Source organism: Siniperca chuatsi, linkage group LG9, assembly GCF_020085105.1.
Source record: "Siniperca chuatsi isolate FFG_IHB_CAS linkage group LG9, ASM2008510v1, whole genome shotgun sequence".
NCBI lineage: Eukaryota > Metazoa > Chordata > Actinopteri > Centrarchiformes > Sinipercidae > Siniperca > Siniperca chuatsi.
Window position 1 is genome coordinate 10,218,848 of NC_058050.1, and position 21,585 is coordinate 10,240,432.

General features: G+C 37.6%; 5 protein-coding genes across 5 annotated transcripts; all 5 read right to left on the minus strand.

The window, feature by feature from the left end:
- Positions 1–570: 570 nt before the first annotated feature.
- Positions 571–4,216, minus strand: LOC122881948 (trypsinogen-like protein 3). The gene is made up of 5 exons (XM_044208746.1): positions 4,056–4,216; positions 3,827–3,968; positions 2,841–3,094; positions 1,282–1,418; positions 571–1,067 (listed from the first exon to the last, which is right to left on the minus strand). Exons 1-5 carry the CDS (start codon positions 4,093–4,095, stop codon positions 876–878), a joined length of 765 nt encoding a protein of 254 aa, XP_044064681.1. The 5' UTR covers positions 4,096–4,216; the 3' UTR covers positions 571–875.
- Positions 4,217–6,934: 2,718 nt separating this feature from the next.
- apoc2 (apolipoprotein C-II) lies at positions 6,935–8,664 on the minus strand. The gene is made up of 4 exons (XM_044208749.1): positions 8,569–8,664; positions 8,181–8,243; positions 7,902–8,058; positions 6,935–7,811 (listed from the first exon to the last, which is right to left on the minus strand). Exons 2-4 carry the CDS (start codon positions 8,227–8,229, stop codon positions 7,721–7,723), a joined length of 297 nt encoding a protein of 98 aa, XP_044064684.1. The 5' UTR covers positions 8,230–8,243; positions 8,569–8,664; the 3' UTR covers positions 6,935–7,720.
- A 1,873-nt stretch (positions 8,665–10,537) lies between these two features.
- Positions 10,538–12,365, minus strand: apoa2 (apolipoprotein A-II). The gene is made up of 4 exons (XM_044208747.1): positions 12,250–12,365; positions 11,980–12,024; positions 11,211–11,442; positions 10,538–10,981 (listed from the first exon to the last, which is right to left on the minus strand). The coding sequence occupies exons 2-4, from the start codon at positions 12,020–12,022 to the stop codon at positions 10,825–10,827; spliced, it is 432 nt and encodes a 143-aa protein (XP_044064682.1). The 5' UTR covers positions 12,023–12,024; positions 12,250–12,365; the 3' UTR covers positions 10,538–10,824.
- Positions 12,366–13,566: 1,201 nt separating this feature from the next.
- Positions 13,567–14,622, minus strand: apoc4 (apolipoprotein C-IV). The gene is made up of 4 exons (XM_044208748.1): positions 14,524–14,622; positions 14,195–14,240; positions 13,998–14,082; positions 13,567–13,814 (listed from the first exon to the last, which is right to left on the minus strand). Exons 2-4 carry the CDS (start codon positions 14,238–14,240, stop codon positions 13,604–13,606), a joined length of 342 nt encoding a protein of 113 aa, XP_044064683.1. The 5' UTR covers positions 14,524–14,622; the 3' UTR covers positions 13,567–13,603.
- Positions 14,623–17,642: 3,020 nt separating this feature from the next.
- Positions 17,643–21,292, minus strand: apoc1 (apolipoprotein C-I). The gene is made up of 5 exons (XM_044207300.1): positions 21,286–21,292; positions 18,926–19,073; positions 18,407–18,474; positions 18,177–18,312; positions 17,643–18,071 (listed from the first exon to the last, which is right to left on the minus strand). Exons 1-5 carry the CDS (start codon positions 21,290–21,292, stop codon positions 18,011–18,013), a joined length of 420 nt encoding a protein of 139 aa, XP_044063235.1. The 3' UTR covers positions 17,643–18,010.
- Between the last annotated feature and the right edge of the window lie 293 nt (positions 21,293–21,585).

Below are 21,585 nucleotides of genomic sequence, written 5' to 3' on the forward strand. Positions count from 1 at the left end.
TATTTTCAAAAAATACCCTTGTAAAACATACAGGCCAGTTTGTTGTTACTGACATTATTATCTATCTAAACATTATTATCTATCTTGACCATGTTAAAAATGACAAATTATTTTAAAAGATCAAACCTGCATTATTTGATCTTTTTAGCCACTCAGCAGAACAAGCTTTAAACACAACATTGACAGACAGTATTATTACCATATCAAATTGATATGGCGGACTTGTCAGCAAACAGTTGCACATCCAGTATTGGAGCAACATTATAATTCATTTGGACTCATGTTTCTGGCCGCCTGACAAATGTAAGTCTGGTATTCACTCTCCTTTTAGCTTCAGTGATTCAAGATTCAATGGTTTTAGTGATCAACATGTGGAACAAAACCAATAATTCATTGTTACTGTCACATAGACATCAGCATGTGTGAAATTATGATCTACTGTGAAAAAAATCAGAGCTAATTAGCAGCAGCTATTAGCCAGCTGTGGAAACAGTTTGCTGAGGCAAATTAGGAAAAAGAAGGAATCACAGAGTAAAGGTGTGCTAAAATACATGAATAAAACATGAAGAGTCTGAAAACACATGCCATTTTAATCTTTTAGGTTGTTTATCTACACTTTTGAGTTTGCATACAGATTTTTTTGCTGGGTTTTCTTTTGTTGAGCATAGGATTTGCACTTGAGACTGCTGCATAATGTTCATAAGTCAGTTAAATGCAATAGTGCTGTGTCTTGCTTAATTGGCTGAAAGGGCAACCCCTAAACTTTGGGTTTGAGCATTGTTTTCATAACACTGAACCTTCCCAGTAAAGTGGTCAGGAGCAATATTTGTAATAGTGTTTATATTTAATCTGTGAATTAATGTTTCTCTGCTGCCTCACGTCATCATCCCTGGGGTGGTTTCAGGTGGCAGAGTGGGTGCGTAGCGGCCCATCACATCGTTGATCCAGTCATTGTACTTGCACAGCTTGGTGTAGACGCTGGGGTCAGCTGGGTTTCTGCAGCCATTACTGAACCACTGCACACCCTGCAGCTGGCCATCGCATACCATCACACTGCCACCATCGTTCTGGAGAGACCGGAGAGAATAGGAGACTCTATTGAGGTCGTTTATGGGAAATGTATGCTCATATGTGAGTCAACATGAAATGAAAATACTATGAAACAGTACAATGGGAGGCAGTGAAGAAGGATGAGGAAAGAGAGACAGGTGACAGGTTAGATTAAGAGCCACAACAGAGGTAGAAGCAAGAAATACAGCAGGGTTTTGTAACCATGCTCACCATGCAGTTATCTGTGTTTGCTTGACCAGCGCAGACCATGCCCAGGCTCCAGAACAAGAACTCAGGGAACGTGTTCATACAAGTCTGGTCATCCACAACAGGCACAGTTATACACTTCAGGTGTTGAGAAGGCTCATCTGTTTCAAGAGGATGAAGGTGGGTTATTACTCTGATTCATTCCAGGTAAGTACTTCAAATCATAGGTATTTCATCGGAATCTGTAACATAAGTACAATTTAGTCATTGCGATATATTCTGTACCATTACTCATCAATCTGCCACTCATTCTTTGACAAAGCTTCCTTCTTTCCCCTCAGTAGGTCTATGGATTACTTCCCATTTTTATGCATTGCCACTTCTTGCACTGGAGCATAAAGTCTAAACCTTGAATAAGTACTATTTTCAAGGTCTACCTCTTTTAATTAGCCTTGATCACTGACTGGGCATTTTGACAGCCAATTAGAAACTGCTCTGATTAAAGAAAGCCATTTTAGCCGTTATTAAAACAGAATGTTCATGCCTTGTTAGAGCTGCAATGATCAGAATATTGATGAGCTTCTCAGAAAGTACATGCCCACCTGCTGATCAAAATGTTTGGTTTTAGTGAAATGTCTTGACAACTTTGGGTTGGATGGCCATCAAATTTGGTGCAGACGTCATGTTCCCCACCGGATGAATTGTAGTAACTTTGGTGATCCCCTGACTTCATCTAGTGCCACCATCAGGTCAAAATTTCAATTTGCCCAATACTTTGGTTTATGAATAAATACTTGCAAAGCTAATGACATTCCCATCAGCCTCAGCTTTATTTTGTGTTTAGTGCTAATTGGAAAATGTTAGCAGGCTAACATGCTAAAGTAAGATGTTGCATGGTAAACTTTATACCTGCTAAACATTAGCAGGTATAAAGGTTAGTTTTTTAGGTTAGTTTCATTAGTTTTTTTTGTCCATGTGTTGTAGGTTTGTAGATGAATGGAATTTCATTTATGTGATGCTCAAAGCATTTAAAAAAAAACATTTAAAATTCAACATCTCTTTTCAGAATCAGTGCCCAGTACAATGGAGCTGAATAGATAATCAACAGAATTGACTGTCTACAATTTTCATGTGAATACTTTCTACTGAAAGTCTCTATGAAACTGTCCACAGTGAGGTCTGTTGAAATGTGCATCTCCATTGTATTGGGAGAAATCTTTACTACACATCAACAGTTGGTGGAGGTTCTGTCCTGTTAAAGGTAGCAGTGTGCTAATTGCTTAAAAAGCCAATATAACCAAAACATTACAAAAAAAGTTTTTACAAATGCATTCAACATGTTTGTCAGGCCTCAAAGATACACACAAGGCATTTTGATGAGAAACGCTAAATGTAAAACAACAATTATATATACAAGAAAATCTCTAATTAGATCAGAAAGCTGGAGTAAAAATTTTGCGGGACAGGAAATACTTGTGGACTGGATTAGGGAACACTGGCTTTGCTGCAATTATACTAAATGCTAATGTGGTGACAAGTTAATGAGGTGCAAAAGCCACAGTAGCACCTTTAAATCCACTCACATTGATTTGGGATGGTGGATCCCCAGCCGCTGACATGGCAAGTCTCTCCAGGCTGTGGGCAGCGACTGGGCAAGGGGATGGGCTGGACGCCCTGGGTGAAGCTGGCGGGTTCGGCCAGACGGACCAACGTGAGACTGTGCAACGGTGAGCGGTAGGGACTGTGTAGGATTACATCAGCAACATGAATGTGCTGCTCGGTGCCCTCCTCCACATTCACGTCATGTTCCCCAAGAGATGCAATGGTGCTGTAGGATCTGCAAGGACAGGGGAAGAGAGACTATGATTTATTATGCTCAGGCAGACCTCTCAGGCCTCAGGCAAGTCTTAATCAGACATGAACAACAGATTACTGAATGGGATTTAATTTGCAGTGGTTCTTCCAACAATATCAAGTCGTTCTAACACTCACTACCCAAGAAGAGCATTATTACAAAGCTAAATACTAAGATACATCTCTACATGCCTAGCTGACTGACTCATCTGACAGATAATAATTATGTCTCTCGACATAATTTATTAAGATGTATTAGCACAGCATGTGCAGTGCTACAAAATGGTAAAAACAGCTGCCAAAAATGTCTGACCTATTCATGAATCACTTTTGTGAGGGAAACAAAAGATACAAAACGTTCTACTTTTTAATTTCTTCAGGAAAATTGTGCAAGACACTGGAGGAGCTGACAATTGAAGGTCATGGCAGAAACTGAATTAAAGGTTAGAAAAAAGCTAGCTTTGAGTAATACATGGTTGAATTCTAAATAAGCAGAATATATCAAGATGATATGCTGGGGAAACTGGATGTACATTATACTATACAAATACTGCTAAACCAAAACAAATGCAAATGCAAAATGCAAATGTTTTGTTTTAAATGACTGACAAGAATGACAGCCGTGACAATTTCTCAAAACACTGGAACAAGACACAAAAATGTATGCCTTTAATTCAACAGTTTTCATTTGGCACTAACAGTCACTTGTACCTACCTGGGTGCACAGTCAAAGGAGGTTACTATCCACCACTTGTCAATGAGAGCTCCACTGCAGGACACCCCTCCACCATGCAGATAGACCTGCCAGGGTCTGGAGTGAGGCTGGCACACCTTGTAATCCTCCAGGGGCGATGCTCCTGTAACACGCCAAGACCAAAGAGAAACTAAATGTCTATTCTAATATTAATTTATTTTATTTTAGACACAAAATTGTGAATATTTACCTGCGAGCCCTAACGCAACCACCAGAAGGAAAAGATTCATGCTGTATCTCTGTTGTTTTTGTAGTGTTCTTCTTTAGCCCTGATAGTGTGCGATGGCTGATTTGATTAGTTTGGCTTCTTTATACCTTCAAGCTTTTTAGAGGACAGTGGGAGGAACAGACTGCCTTATTACTAACCCACAGCATTTGCAGTTCAGCCCTAACCTTTGTAATAACCTTATCAGAAATTTTCAACATATCTGCTTAACAATATGTTCAGTTAGAGTGACACACCTTGTTTACAGTAACCTTTTGTTCCTTTCCTGAGAACAAGGAAGACCATCATTTATGGTATATGAAAGATATTGCTCAGTCACAATAGATCACAATTACAGTTTTTGTGTTTTGGTGAAGTTTATGTCTTTTTCATAGATTGAAGACCAGCAAAAACCTGCTATGTGCGGAGTCTTTTGGCTTAGTGGGCTATATTAAAACCATTTTTTATGGTTAGTCTGTGCTAAGTGCACTCTAAAATGAACAATGCTGTCATAGATAAATGAACAAAACTTTTATAGCACTACAACTAATAATAAAGGAGATAAGAGTGGAGATGTTATTCCCACTGCTGTTTATAAAGTTAGTATTTTACCATAATGCAATTTTAAAAGGCTTGTCTTAAAATATCACAGATTGCACAACTCCAATTGCCCTTTTGGGAAACAAAGCAAAATATTTGCTAATAATATTCTCTTCCCCTTTGAGTCTCTAAAAATATGATTGAAAAGAATTTTTGTCAGTTGATAAATAATGACTTTTTAAAATTATTTTTAATAATTAATAATTTTTCGAGGTACCCTCGCAAAGCTGGTTAACATTTCATGAGCTCAGGATTTGTGACAAGACTCAATGATTGAATTACAAAGTGTGTTACTCTGGCTAGGGAACAACTGGTTAACTGGTCTAATGTTTTGTGGACACTTGACTAAAAGGTCAATTTGACCCCAAACGACTCCAAAACTTCAGGAATTATTAATATTTTGTACATCATTTCCTTCCTCAGTTGTTTGTTTTTTAGACAAAGAGCACAGCTGTTTTTTTTTTTATTGGATCCCCATTAGCTTTTGCATAGCAGTTGTTAATCATCCTGGAGTCCACACAAAAGGTGATACAAGGTAATACAATCATGAGAGCAAGATCCCCTGGATTGTCAAAAGTAGAACTTTTCCCTGCCGATAGCAATGTCAATATGCAGGACCAGGACAGATGTTGATCAAGTGTAACTCCCAATAATTTGATCTGATTACCTTGATGCAGCTCAAAGCCTTATGTAGGAAGGCAGAGCTGGGGACTATTAGATCATTTCCAATTTCCAAAGATCATTGATTTAAATTTAGATCATGTTTAAAATCATATTGTTTTTATTGGTCCAGTCATACACAGCTTGTAATTCAACTATGCAGAGTAAGTAATACTGTTGAGTCATCTGCATACTTAACAGTAGAAGATTTCTTTAAAACAAGGGTCAAATCATTTGTAAAAATAAAAAGAGGAGTGAACCAAAGCCACCTGTTGGCACCTGACAATGAATCTTGTTCAGACCGTACTAGTATCACTGATATGCATAACAGAAAAGTGTAGTAGTAGTATACTTTTTGCCTTTTGCCAGATAGTTAACTCTCAGAGAGAGAGTCAAAGGTGTAAAGCCATAACATTTAAGTCTGGCAACCAGCAAATTATGACTGATGACATCAAACGCAGCACTGAAATGCAGAAATACGGCTCCTACTAATTTACTATCGTCAAGTTCTTTGTACCAGTTATCCGTCATGTGAACAAGAACAGTGCTGGTGGAATAACCCGGTCTGTAAGCATGCTGACACTGACCAATTAATTCTTCATAAAGTACTCTTGAATCTGTTTGAAGATAATTCTTCATGGTTTCGCTTAAGACAGGGAGCAGACTAATAGATCTACTCTGCATTGAAGTTTGGATTTTTGTTCTTTGTTCTCTGAAATTTGAATAATTTTTGATTCTTGCCACTGAAATGGAAATACACCACTTAAGAAACATCTGATTAATATATGACATATAGGAAGAGACACATAGCAGCAATTTTGCAATTTAGTTGCTAACCATATTATAGATGGGAGAAATATCCACATGGAGTGATGACAAACTTTCAACCTTTTTATTATCAATTGTGACAAAACTGAGTGAACATTATTTGTAAGTCATAATTATCTCTTCTATAAGAGAACATTACAAATCAAAGGTGAGATTGGAATCCAATTGATCAAACCACATTTGTTAAAAAAAAACAAAAAATTAAAGTCAGGGAGACAACAATTTTTGATTGCCAGAGCAGTCCTCTTCTCTCGCTGTGTGATGTAGAGAATTTGTTTTGTTTTGCAGCAGTTGCAGATGCCCACAGATTATATCATATTAGTATCAAAACCAAATCTGATCACAGCTGTCAGGTGACAGAAAACATTTGAGACCAATTCTGAATACAGAATGCACTTCTGAATGATCCAGTCTGGACAGATCTGAATACAAATACCAACAGGGCTGCAAACACAAGGATCTGCATGTTACACTACATCTAAGTAATTTGTCTGTATAATTATAGTATATTTATATGTATAGTAACAGTGGGAGCAGTTTTTTTTCAGAGGTATTAGAATACTGTAGTCCTTAAAATACACACAAATGAGTAGTTTGTCCTGTGTCTGCGTGGTACAGTATACTTCTTTTGTTACAACTAAACAAGATGATACTTGAAAGCATATTTATCTATCTTGTTTGTGTTGGTTGTAGCTTTAGACATGTTGTAGATTTATGCATCAATTAAAAATCACAACATCCTTGCATGACTGGTTGTCAGAATCCACAAAGCAAACTTCACAGTCTGTGTTGTTTATTCATCTCTGTCGGTTTCTCTGCGCTCACATTTTACATGTTGTTTCTTTTCATCCATTATTAATTGCAACAGAAGCCTCTGTTCTGGTGCTGCCTCAGCTGATACAAGTCTGGTGCCTCATTGCAGATTCATACAGACATAAACACATGATCCTTTGCATCAGTGAGATAAAAAGAAACACAGGTCTTACACGAAGAGACAGGAGAAATATGCACAATTTACTAGATCAAACAGTAAACTAAATTCTCATTAATCCAGTTTTTTTTTGTATAAATATTTTATTTCAAGATATGACACAAATATTTAAATTTCTTCAGAGGTAAGATGACTGTTAGAGTCAACTTTGGGGAAAACACCAGTAGTTGGCGATAGATTATTAAATTATTTGCATTATTTCCATGGCTGGTTGTTTTCTAATTTTGAGACCCATTGAGAAATTCATCAGTACATGATAATGTGCTGTGTGCTCCTTTTCTTGTGCCCGCCAAGATGTTCTGTCCTGTTTCTCTGTGTAAGCTGGTAGTTGTTTTTTCAAAGGATTACAGTCCCCGTTGGGTGGTTATCATCATTTACCACCAGTGCAATGGCCCGAGAAAGCACCACAAAAAAAGCACGGGGTCCATTATTTTTGAAGATGCTGTTTGAGGTTTTGAGGCTTGGGTGAGGTGAGATACGACCAAGTTCAGAATGTCAAATGATGTTTGGCCCTTTCATGTGGAGCTTGAAAGTTCTTATGCTGTCAGAAAAGGTATAAATCAGTTTTTGTTTACTGCTGGGGGTAAAAGATGTGGTAAATTTGGTCTTGTAGAATGCCAGCGTAGGTGCTCACAACTGTGGTAGTATCAGTGTAAAGATTCCTGTGGGAAACACACAGAAAGAGAAGAGTTTAAATATAAATCCACACTTTCTTATACTGCATCAGTGAATCTGCATTTAAAATCTCTTACTTTGCCTTCTCCTCCAGCTTCAGGCCCTTGATGCTTTCCAGGTATCCACTCGCAGAGTTGACGGCAGAGTCATAGTAGGACCTGACACTATCTGTGATCTTGGTCAGGGTCCCCTGCTCCTCCTCAATCTGCCTCGGCACACGGAAGCTTTCAGTGCCTGCACAAAACAGGTCAGAGGGGTTAAAGGGTACCGCATTTTATCAGGAAAACAATATGTATTTTCCCATCATCGATTTATCCTCTTCTGAATTCAATTTCATGGTCTGAGAATGCACTTACTGAGAGCAAGGAGTGCAACCAGCACAGTAATGACTAGCAGCTTATTCATGGTGGCACTCGAGTCTGTGAGGAGAGAATAGAGACCTTTTAAAGCTTACCTCACTTTATCCACTAGGGTGAGACATTGTCATATATTTCTTCACTCATGCGTAGCTGATAGATTTGTGTTGATATTAACTGTCCATGTATGAAGAGGCTGTTAAGCTGTATGTTTAGACAAATTGCAAGTAAGAAAAAACTTTTGTTTTCATGCTAGATGAGTAAAACAAAATCTAATGTCTCAAAATTTTCTTTCAAATGTTCTCATATCTAACACAACATTCATGCATTTCTAAGACTGTTACACTTTGTCCCATTCAATAATTTAAGTAAAAGTGTCAGTACTTACTGTATTCCTCTCCAGAAATGACTGTGACTAAGAAGCACCACTGGCCCAACCTGTTTATATAGGAGCAATGTGTTGACTTGTCGCTCCCAGAGCCAAAGTGCACTCTGGTAGATAAACCTTAGCTGTTGCCCGGTGTGTGTTTGGGGGAGTACGTGGGATACTGAGTCTTGACGAAACAGACATCATGGCTATCTATGTAAACACAAGGGTGTGAATAAAGCATCAAAAGGGGCTTTAAATGTTATCAAAAGTTACTTAGGAATTTAGTCAGATTTAATTCTTTTAAGCACAGGAGCTGAAGGCGGCATCATGTTGGTACATTTCCCACTAACTCTATATGTGTGACCCTAACTTTGAATACACCACAATCAACTATTTTCCATTGATTAGGTTAGTAGTTCATTAATGCAGCACACTCTTACACCATACCCTGTTCACAACCTGAATAAGGAGATACTTGTTACTTGCATAATGGTGGTGATGCATTCATGTCACATTTCAATAGTCCTAAGTCCCATTAAGATGGTCCTAAGTCTAGAGTGTGTCGAACACGTCATCCGGCTGATTCAGGTTATGAAATATTTTGGCCAGCTAGATATATTGGGCTGCAGTTAAAAGTAGTAAATATTTTGGCCCTGGTTAATAAGTGCAAATGCCTGTTTGCTTGCCATGGCAGATCATTTGTACACAATTTTTTTTAGAACAACAATCGCATGTGAGCTAAAGTGAAAATCACAGAGGGAAAAAAATATCTATAGAACACAAGCTTTAGATTTTTTTTCTATGAATCAAACTTCAGCACAAGAAGTTTATTAACTTCCCAGCCTCATTGTGTATAATTACAAAGAGTGACAGAGAAGTCTCAGTTTTGATCTCACGTGTTTGGGTTTTAGAAGTCATTTTCTCTGTAATGTTGATCGAGTCCTATGTAAACATCCCAGCCAATCATGTGATCCAGCCTCACATGTCAAGTTGCTTGTCAGTTTGAGGACAGCTGTGGACAGCAGCAGGATTCAAACTGTCAGAGAGCTTGCGGCTCTGATTAGATCCAGCTGATTCAGTGCCGCGATGACTCGGCTCTGCTACAGACGACATTAAGCTGCATAATGGCACTGTTAGTGCTCACAGGAACAATGACACTATATCAGTTCTGTTGTCTTTGTGTCATGTCTTGGACACTGTAATTACACAGTAGGGATATTTCTATATTTAATCAAAATGCTAAAAGGTTTGAAAAGTCTGAAATGAGCACATCCTGCTGCTCTTGCACATCATGCCATCATTCAAAATTGCCTCAGGTTTGGCCCACTGGGAACATCTATTAGCACAAAATAAAATAATTGCTTCAGTGAGTTGTGATTCATTGAGATCACTTTAACAACACTGAGAAGTTGTCTTCAACACTTTCATGGTAAATTTCAAAGTAAATAATCTGTGTGGTTTTGTACGTCAATCAGTGAGACACATTAATCATTTTAGTATAGGAATATACAGCTTTCTGGCATAATCTTTCATCATTCTGGGAACAAAGTTTGACTTACTGGGCCCAAACTGAGCCTGAGATCCAAGAGCTCTGTTCACAGTAAAAATTACAAAATGTAGTGTTCAAAATATGAGACAAATTAATGTTTTATCAAAAGTGTCTGTGTTTACTAATACAAAGCATTTAAATTCCAGTTCCAATTTTATAAAAGTGGCATCTTATAAACGAAACAGTTCCATAATGCTTGAATGTATAAAAGATCTTCATGTATGCGGCAACAAATTAACATGTGGAGGGTTTTTTTAGCTTAATTAAAATGTACAATACTACACTATAATTATAAAATGCATTGATTAGTGAAGTCTGGAACAACTTTTGTTCTGCTCATAAAATAATGTAAGAGGATAACTGGTGCCACAACATTTTGCTTTGATATTAACTTTGGAAGGAAACATTCAATCTCTTAATGAAGAAGCACATTCCAGATAGTTTCCAGTTCACTTTAATGAACACACTCACACATATACATACACAATCACACTTTGGTTAGTGTATCAAACACAGAATACTGTACATGCACAATTTGCATAGGTGGTGTTGACATGTTTGCCCTGCTTTTAGCTCTGCATTATTTGGCAAAGGATGTTGATTTGAAAAGAGGCAAAGGATTGTATTTGCATTGTGCATTGCTCTTCTCAGCCTAAACTGGTGTAGTTTCTATGAGTTAGCATCTATTACAGGCTTGCTGAGAGATGGTTTGCTCCATGTCTTCTTTACTGAGCGGGCAGGTATACGTTCAGATGGGTCTTGATGTGGTCGATGCCGTTGCTCAGGTAGTCACCAACATGGGGGCGAAAGTATTGTTCATACAGACCCAGCACTGCTGAACGCACCTTGTCCACCAGGGGAGCTGCCTCCGCCCCCAGGCCACTGCACAAATCAGGCAAAACAGATTATTTAAAGACATTTACATGGTGAAAAGATTCATCACCTCGCTTTTTTTTCTGTGTATGTTATATTTTCAATAGAAATTGTGAAATATATATATTTTAGTACTATTTCAAAGCAAATTTGCAGTTGAAGTGGACACACTTAACATTAGCAGTTGAGAACAGTTTTCCCTGAAACTGACAATAAATAATACAGGGTCTTCACTCACCTGGCAACCTTGACAAAGGCTTGGAACTCAGGCTTGGTCTGCAGGTCTTCGATGAAGTCTTTGGCTTTCTGTCCACGCTCGCTGTCACCGATTGTCTCCACGTAAGGAGCGGCGACGGCCTGCAGCTTGCCGTAAGCAGTCAGCAGCCTCTGGTAGAACACACTTTTCATCTCATCATACTTTTGAACAAGTTCTGGAGATGGTGTGGCAATATCACACATGCTCATGGAGACTGGAATGAAATCAGAATGGTAGGATTGTAATGTTAGAGCCAGTGTTATAAAAATAAAAACCAGAGGAGTATAGGTCAAAAGATCATCCAGAGATTTTAATTTGAAAGAACTATCTATGTAAAATCTTGCATTGGAAGAATAATCAAGGCAACAATTGAGGCCAAAGAAAAGCTGCTTTCACTCTTGCTGATTGTGTCCAAAATCAGATTTCTTTGACCAGTAATCACTGTGTTATTTAAAAATAAGTCTTTATCATTTCAACCACAGATAAAGCAGTGTAGTAGCCAGCCCTGCAATTAAATAAATTATTGCAACACATGTAAATGCAATAAAATCATGTTGAAATAATTTTAATAATTTTTATCCTTTTTACAACAAGTAATGCAGATAGTCTGGAAAATGAAAATAATTTACATTTAAAGTCAGTTGCTTAAAATGGCTCTCTGTCACATAGTCAAATAGTAGTTAAGCTTTAGTTGAAAATCAAATCCATACACTGCAATTGTTCAGATTGTTGCATTGGTTTGTTGCCTTACCCTGCAGAGCCAGGATCAGTGCCAAGGCATATTTTGCATTCATCTCTGAAACAAAAGACAAAAAGACAAAAACTTAAAATTGAACTCTCTGTTAGGTGAATCGATATTCTTTTCCATATTTGACATTTTAACATTAGGATCTGATAAACTAGTTCATAAAACTGCAAACACTGAATGCAAAAATAAAATGTTTTAAAAAATAGATGTTTTAGTGAAATCTATTCAGAAGTAGCTTCGGAAGAGAAGCTGCCGCATTAAGAAAGTGATTACCTGCTGTTGTGTTGGATGTACAGATCCAAGAAGTGACAGTCTTCTCTGAAAGTGAGTTGCCTGTAACTCAGAGCTCACATCTGGACAGGATGATATAGGGGGGGACTGCAAACACACGTCATCTGATGAGCATACACACACCTACACACGTGCATTCTCATGCACACTCACATACACATGTTCACCTAAACAAAGTCCAGTGTACATGATATTCACTTTAAATACCATATGTGGAAATATAACTTGGTGGTTACGCAATGTTCATCAAGTGTAAGTTTATCAGTGTTCATATGGCGATGCACTTGCAGCCCTACTGATACTCCATCAGTGGTGTGTTTGCAAAATGTTATAGTGCATGTATGTCATAATCATCACATCCAATATGGCAAAACACTTCTAAAGCAGCTCATGTGTTGTTACCTGCTTCAATAAAAGGTAGCATTTATTAGCATTTATTTGACAGTAAGCCAGAATCACTTTATGATATCTGCTCAGATCAGAGTCAAATGGTCAGCAGGTCAATCAACCAGGACCTGTCTAGACAGACTGTGCTGAACCCAGAGCAATGCGTGCTGGCATTTCTGTCTTCACCTTTCACCCATACCCTGAGACAGACTGCATGAAGGGTGAAAAATTATCATTTTTTTAATGATTTAAAGGTTTTCCTTTGTCTTCAGTTTTTTTTCTCCTTTTTCCATCTGTCCTAATTTCCAGATTTTTGCAAATAGTAATATTAATAATAAACTTTATTTATATAGCACTTTTCTTAACAAGGTTACAAAGTGTTTTACAGAGAAAAAAACAGCAGATAAAAGAGAAGATAAAACGACTTAATGACCACAGCAGCAGCCAGAGTAATGAAAGGTCTCTAAAAATAGTAAGATTCATTCAGAAATCTTACTAAATAAATACATTTGTTCAATAGCAGAACTGAATGTAACTCATTCAATATCTTTCTATGAATATGTCACCTGTAGCAAAAGTGCATGTTTATATTGAAAAACTACAAATTATGCTAAATTTTGTAAATAAATCATATGATGTATAGTATGTTGGTGAATCTACCCTCTGATCACATATTGTATTCATTGCTGCCTTTAAATATTCCTTCTTATGCTCTACCTCTCTCTTTGCCTTTCTTGCAGGACAAGCTGGGCCCATACAACAACATCTACTACAGAGGCAACCAGAGCTGCTTGATGAAAATTTTTATTATAAACTAGTTTGATTCTGTCTGTCTTTGACATAACCAGCAAATCCTGGTGAAACCTTAAGACATGATCAATTAAACAATGAGTGGTAAGAATTGTAGATATGTCATGTGGAAAGAATTTTCTTTATTGTCAGCTTTTCTTTAGTTTTGAAGCGGTTGATCAGTTGGACTAGCTGCTTCCGATGGCATGTAGTTGTCAATGGTTGTCTGGATCTTCTCCCACATAGAGCTTTTGATATTAGAGGCCCATTCAGCATAGCTGTCAGTCACTGGTTGGATGTGGTCTTCGTAGTAAGCACTGACGAAGTCCAGCACTGCTCCCCCAAAAACCCGGACTTTAGCTTTGGCTACCCTATGACATGCAAAAGTACACAAATGAGTACCAAGGTACATATAAAAGGTACACACAAACTCATCAATGTGCACACAAACACAATATTTTAACAATTCTGATAACTGGCAATCATTTACAGAGAAGTCCAACTTGCATTAATGAGCTGCAAGCAAATAATGAGCAGAGAGCTTGTGGAATTACCTGGCTTTCTCCGCAAGCCTCTGCAGTATTCCTGCAGAGTCAGGTTGTACTAGCACTGATGTCTGGGCCAAAAGTGGGCCACATGCTGCAGAGGAGGATGTTTGTCATTCAAGAAGAGCAAAGATGCAACTGGAAACAAGCTCATAAATAAAGGAACTGAGACTAAACATGTAGAGCAATTCTTTTTAAAGCCATACCTTGCATTAGCAAGATGAGACTGAAAACAAGCTCTTTCATATGCATCTGCCATGACCAAAGAGGAGAGAAACACAATCATCAGCAGCTTATTTTTCATAATATTATTTTTATGACATTGAAATTGTCTGTCAATCCATTTACAGTTCAGGTTAGATGTCACAACTACAACCTACCGTATTCTCAGCACATTATGTTACAGAATATTGTTATTCTTTCAACTCTGTCATCACAATTTCAAATGAAATCACTAATTTCAAAAGAAAATTTGACTGGAGGTTCATTGACATCACAACAAACATGTGCAAAGGAGTGAGAAAGGGTATTTTACCTTTTCCTCTCTGGTCAACAGAAGTTGAATGAAACAAGTGTTATCGAGCCATTTTATTTGTATTAGGTGACCGCAACAGAGTGTACATTGGTCCAGATCGGATGACCACTCATCGCGTTTTTTCTTTGCTTCATTACATCGTTTTATTGAGGAAAATCTAAGAGAAAGCAAAGCAAAAGCAAAGGGTCTCTGACTACAATGTTACAAACAAACACAAAGTATGGATGTATTTTCTCTTCTTAGACTGTTTTCATATTCTATAATAAGAAAACAATATGATACATAGACATATGCACACACAGAAAATGCACAGATAAATAGACTAACAAGCATTTAGACACAGCAAAGCAGTAGGTTTTCTTTAAATGTGTAAAAGATTTCAAACACATGGAACTTGGAAACCATGGGCAAAAATTCTCCTGATCTGATGTAAAATTGGATCTTCATGTGAGTCATACGAGACCTACTGGTCATTGGTTTCATCCTTCACAGATAGTTATGTGATTTGTTTTTCTTTTCCCTGTTAAGGGTTAGCTGTATTACACTGTTAATGTCGGTATCCACGTTAAGACACATTGCTTTTTAGATCTGCAGATCCTGAACTTTTGATATCTTTTCAAGATCAACATTAGCTGAGTTCAGTAACTGTCCAAGTGCCCTTTGGATCAGATATCTCAACCTGTTTGTTTGGGCTGATATGTATACAGGCTAGTCAAAGTCTCTGTTCTGGCAGGACAGATATAGGTTTTAGAAAAGACTGGAGGCAGGTGAAATAGATAAACATTTTCAGCCAAGCAAAGCACTTCTGTGGGCAGAGTCCACCACAAAATCAATTTAATGGTATGAGTACTTGGGCTCTGCGTTTGCTACATGTTCTTAATGAGAACAGCTAAACACTAATGTTCATATTAGAGTTCATTGCTACTATGTACTTACAAATCTGATCCCACAGCTGTCTAAACAGATGGGATCAAGATTGTTCCTTTGTTTTTAAACTGTGTGTTGGGTTTTAAACATCTGCACTATGATATCGAGTTAAAGATGTGTGTGTGTGTGTGTGTGTGTGTGTGTGTGTGTGTGTGTGTGTGTGTGTGTGTCCCTGACATGACTGCATCCTCCAATTAGGCATGAGAAAAGTATATTTTTTATAAAAGATGTACATTTGATTAATACAAATCAAAATATACACAGTTTAACACTTCTTTTAAAGCCATGTTTAAATTAAAGTATTATGTTTTGCTTAGAATACAATTGTGTTGAAGTTTAAAATATATTGTATACAGTATGTTTGCATATACTGTATACTGTATAAATCTTGAAAATGATAGTGCCCCTACATTTAAGAGTTTTGTGATGGGCTTTTAGCCAGGAGTGGTTGCAGACAAGACAAAACTTAACATCCTTGATCTTAGGCTCAAGTTACTTTTAGTTTAGCCACATCAGGATTTAGGTTTTCCTCCAAATCCAACAGTTGACACACAGACTTTTCTTAACACAGTGTAATCTTCTAATTAGTGAAAGGGCTGAAAAGGATGTGCTCAATGACTAATGAAGAAGTAGCAATTTACTTGGCATCTTAAACTAATCAAAGTGAAAGTGATTAGTTTAAGGATTGCAGTCTGTGACCTCTGTGCACCAGCAGCTGACCTATGTCACTCTGGAACAGATCTCAATGAACTGGGACAACTGGTGGATTATTAACCCAGCATAAACAGGGACTTTAGCCTAGAGTTGTGAAATGCCAGAAAATCAATCATGTTGGCACTTGCCCTTTGGTACGGGCTGTTAACACAAATAAACTATTATCTATCAGATGCTGCTGGTTATTCTTTGATTAAGTGATCGGCTTTAGTGCCCTGTCATATAATACTGACCCCAGTATGAATGAATTATTCAAAGTCAAAGTACTCTAAATCCGATACATTGTGATCAGTCGGTTGGTTGTTTAATAAACAGATAAAGGCAAACTTGGTTTTTGACATTCAATAATTAATAGTGTTTTTTATTGAATATGTCTCTAGATAGAAAAAACTAAATTTAATATCTTACAGGTCTGCTCTAAAGTACTGTTCTCAAAATAAGAACAACAAACGTCACATCATGATTAGGTTTTTACTGTCATGAAACGCAGATGCATCTAGGTTTAATATAATACTGATTGTCCTCTGATTGCATGAAGAGATGTTTAAATGATGCCTGGAATCTGTGTTTATGTCTGAGTTTCTGAAAGGCCTATTTTAATCTGTTAATATTCCAACACTTTTCATGTTGACCTGAGATTAGATTTTTACCCCCAATTTGGTAATCGTTTAAAGGGACAGTTCACCCCAAAATCAAAACAATACATATCATTCCTCTTACCTGTAGTGCTATTTATCCATCTAGATTATTTTGGTGTGAGCTGCCGAGTTTTGGAGATATTGGCCCTAGAGATGTCTGCATTTTTTAAATACAATGAGTATGAATATGGCACTCGGCTTGTGGTGCAAAAAAATACATTTGAAAAACTCAACAGCAACGTCTCTTTCCAGAAATCATGACCCGGTTACTCAAGATAATCCACAGACCTTGTTGTGAGCAGTTTCATGTAGGAACTATTGGTAGAAAGAAAATAGTCCCTAAGATTCTTGACTTGTTTAATTTTCTTTTCCCCCACTATGTTAATTGTGACCATTATGCACCAAAATACCACACAAATCCCTTGTGTGTGAAAACCTACTTGGTATACTTGTATCTTGTAAATATTAATTTATTAATTCAAGAAAATATGTTTAATGTAAGAAAGTGCAAAGCAAGGAACTTCAGCATTCTGTCTGTAAAACTTAATTTGTATAAATAAATAAATCTGTCAGTGGGCTGAATTCATCCCACTTTCTTCCATAAAGTTTCATTTGTCTAATTTTCAAAAAATATTGGAACAAAACAGATGAAAACTGACACTTCTTTCTAGAAAAAAACAAGCACGTTAATTTGAAAATAATCTCAACCTATAGTAAAAAATAGTTTTTTTCCCACTTATTATAGACGTTAACAAGATTTTAGAACCCAGTAGCTTTAAAAACATTTAGGAAGGAAATTAATTGCAGTGATTTATATAACATATGGAGGCCATACTGTCATTGACCAGGACTGTTCATTTATTGATATCAAACATCTTTAACAGACTCTTCAACTTTAATTCAGTACACTAAGAAGTTGTTATTGTTTTTACATTGACAAATACTGATGCTAACACAGGATTTATATAAAAACTTTTATTTTCTGATGTCTTTATTGCACTTTTTCACATTGTTTCTTCAAAAAGATGACACACAAATTAAAAATATCCATCTCCTTACAGAGAGGCAATGCAACTATTTAGTCTGGTCAGCAGAATAATGTCTCATGTGACATATCAGCGTCCCAACATGAGAGAGTGAAGAGGTCAGCCGTCAGAGGTGGGGGGCGGTGGGCAGGTTGTAGGCTGGTAGGTAGGCTGTCTACTTGTCTACTTGGAGTTTTCCACAAACTTGGTCTTCAACTTTTCAACCTGCTCCTGGAGCCAGTTCCTGAGAGGGAGAGTACAAAAACCGTGTGTAACACAGAATCAAAGTGTGCACGTGAGCATCTGTGACTGTACATATTATTCTATGTGTGTGTGCGCGCTCGCCTACCTTGTGTTGACCGCAAAGTCGCTGGTGTGGATCTGCTCAAAGGTAACCTTTGCCTTATCAGCCAGGGTCCTGGTCATCTCAGACATCTGCTCGCCAAACTTAGTGAACTTCGCCTCGATGGTCTCCTCCTGAGCCTCTGCGATGGACAGACAGAGAAAGTTAGACGAGATGGAAGAAGAAGAAAAAACGTAGCTGGCACGTTTTAAGGGTGTAATTAACACAAGACCAACCTGTGTATGCGACAAAGGCCAGCATCAGCACAGCAAGTGCAAGGTACAGTCTCATCTTGGCTGTGACTCTGTGCGGAGGAAGGGAAGAAACAGGTTGCTGTTAATTTGCGCTAAATGTCGCGCGCAAAGAAGTTTTCGTGGCATCAAAAGTGAGATGGCAATAAACGTTGTTGTTATTTTACATTTAAAAATAGCGCCACCGCACGTCAGCACCACGGCAACTGGACAGCTCCTTTATGTCCAGTCCGTGCGTTACAATTTAATAACTAGCCTAACTAACTAACTAACTAACTTTGTGGCTGAATTTTCTCAATGATGTTTTTTAACAATATTTACTACTTTTCGCCATGATATCAATATTAAGAGATACGTCACTTCAGGTTAGAGCAAAACTTTTGGATAAATACAATTAAGGATAATTTGATGCCCTTTGTTATTAAGCTATACGTTTCAGTGTCCTACAGTTAAGAAAGTAACAAAGAATTGTTTTCAGTGATGGAAATGAAATATAAATCATACCTGTTTTCCGTCTCAGAGGAGAAAAAAAAATCGACTTTGTTTGAGTGCTGATGTGTGTTCCTCTTTATAAGCCTGCTGGGATTTATGAGGGTGACGCAAAACACCAAATCAACATGTACACGTGGTGACCTTGAGGTGTCCCTGCCCCCTTTATTGACCAGCACGATGCAGTTGCATCAAAAGATACTGGTTATGATAAAGAGACCACTGCAACAACCCCCTGAACAAATAAGTCACTAATTGCATTAAGATTGTGTGATATGCAGCAAACTGATGAGGTGAATCTAGATAAAAGGCATCATCCTCCACTGCATACAGTGTCCAATTCACATATTACACACATACAATGATATTCACATATCATTTACAAAGAATAGGGTGTGAATGAAGAGGAGCAGATGGGTCATTTTAATATCAGAAATGGGTCCCAATTAGACAGTTAGTGTAAAATAAAAAATTTGATAACTAACAGATCACAGCTTGGTGATGATGTTAAGGGATGTGCTTTTGAAAGATCAGAGTTTTTCAGCAACAATGGTGTTAATAGATTAGGTGAGATGTAATGTAGAAGGAACATAGTTCAGCACTGATAGCATTATTACCAATAGACATGAGCTATTTGGAAGCTCCTTTGGACCTGAAGTGTTGGCCAAGCACGGACTCAGTGTCAAACATCCTTACATTTTTTGATAATGGGTTATCTAGAATTTGATGTCAAGCAACTGGACTGCTACAGGACCAGATTTGACTGTTCTAGCCCTGACTGTTCACGTTTGTGGCCATGATGCACATTCTTCACATCATGTAGATTTTCCATAAAATTACATTTGTTTTTTCATTTCCATGTCCTTATTTGTTATGTATCAATACTGATATGTTTAAAGTATTTTGGCCTATTGCATAGTTCATACCTTTGTAGTGTTGTGAGAAATGTTCAGATCGTTTTCCTAAGTTAAAGTAGCAAATCCACATTATAAAAGTCCTGCATTCAAAATTTCACTTAAAGTATCAAAAGTAAAAGTAGTCATTATGCAGAATGGCCAGATCAAGATGGAGCTAATGTAACTGCTTTATATACTGCTGGGTAGTTTAATCTATAACAATGCATTAAAATAAGTCCTTTTTTGTATTTAAAATCTTAGAAAAGTAACTAATATCTATGGCTGTAAAATGAATGTAGTGAAGTAAAAAGTTTCAACAACATTTCCCTCTGATATGTAGTGGAGTAGAAGTATAAATTAGCTTAAAATGAAAATAGCCAAGTACAAGTACCTTGAAATTGTTCAGTACTTGAGTAAATGTACATAGTTACTTTCCACCACTGTCCCTTAGTTCCATTGTTGTAATGTGTATTAATTCCTTAATCTTTTGGCCAACTCTGTTAATAAAATATTATCCCTGATATCCTACAACCTACATTTCTAAATGTTGCCTTGTGTGTTTTGTTTATGGGGCAGAAGTCACTGATAGCTTGCAGCAGACTACTTTTCTGCAATGTCCTATTCTGTTTTAGTGTATTTTTCCATTTACAGCTCTACTAAGAATTTCATTACCTCATTTGATGTCTCTTATCCAGACATTCCTTTTCTTAAAAGGGAAGTGAGTCAAACAAAGCCTTATGTGGTCCATCTTGTAAGTTACATGCAACGTAAAAACAATACAGTCAGTTGAATTGCAGTAACCCCTCATTATAACTGTGACCTGAGTTAGAGCCGGGAAGTCTGTGTCTGACTGTTTGAAGGCTTCATCGCTGCTTAACATATGTGTTTTCACACCAAGCAGTCTGCTGCAAAGGGCCAAATGCCCATTTGTTACTGGTGACTTGGCCTATAAGGTGCTATCGCTATGATGAATAGCCTACAACTGAGTTAAATGAGCCTCCACATGCCTCAACACTCACACATTGTCTCTGAAAGACTAAACCTCCATCTCTTTGGTCATGAAGTGGCCACTGGGTTTATGTATGAACTTGTGATTGCGTGCATATAAACTCCTCTTGAATAATTGTAGGAGACATAGGGCGTGAAAGTGCATGCCTTGCGTGCTCCCAATTTACAATAACAAGCTTACAAAAAGGCTGTTTTTGTGTTTGGCCAAGGGCCCCTGTGGTGACTGATGTTGTGTGCCAACTCTGAAGGAAAGGGAAAGGATGGAAAGAAGCGAGGGGGTTGTAATAGGAGGTAAAATCTCTGCAGGAGTGTTTTTGGAGGGGTTACTAGCAGTCATAGGCTAGCTAGCACCTGCTAGTTTGCTGGGACTTTTTTTGTTGCTGGGCAGTGCTCAGAGTGCAGACGCCCTATAGGAGCAGACAGAGCAGAAGTGCTGAGCTGGCAGTATGCTTGTGGTTTTTCTGTTTTTACCATCCATGACTGATCCTTGCAACAATGGACAGTTTAATGTAGGAGTTTCACTTGTCTGTTAAAGGGTGTGTGTGTGTGTGTGTGTGTGTGTGTGTGGGGTGGTGTTCTAAATAAACACTGGTTCCTGAAAGGAGTGAAATCATAGCGGACAAACACCTAGTCATGGTGTTAGTCATTCTTTCACTTTACATGCAATGCCCTTTAACACAGATAGAAAAGGGTAAACATATTTTGTTGTAAGACAATGAGGTGGTTTTGTAGAGAAATGAAATGGCTTGAATTAACGAAAAATGTACATTC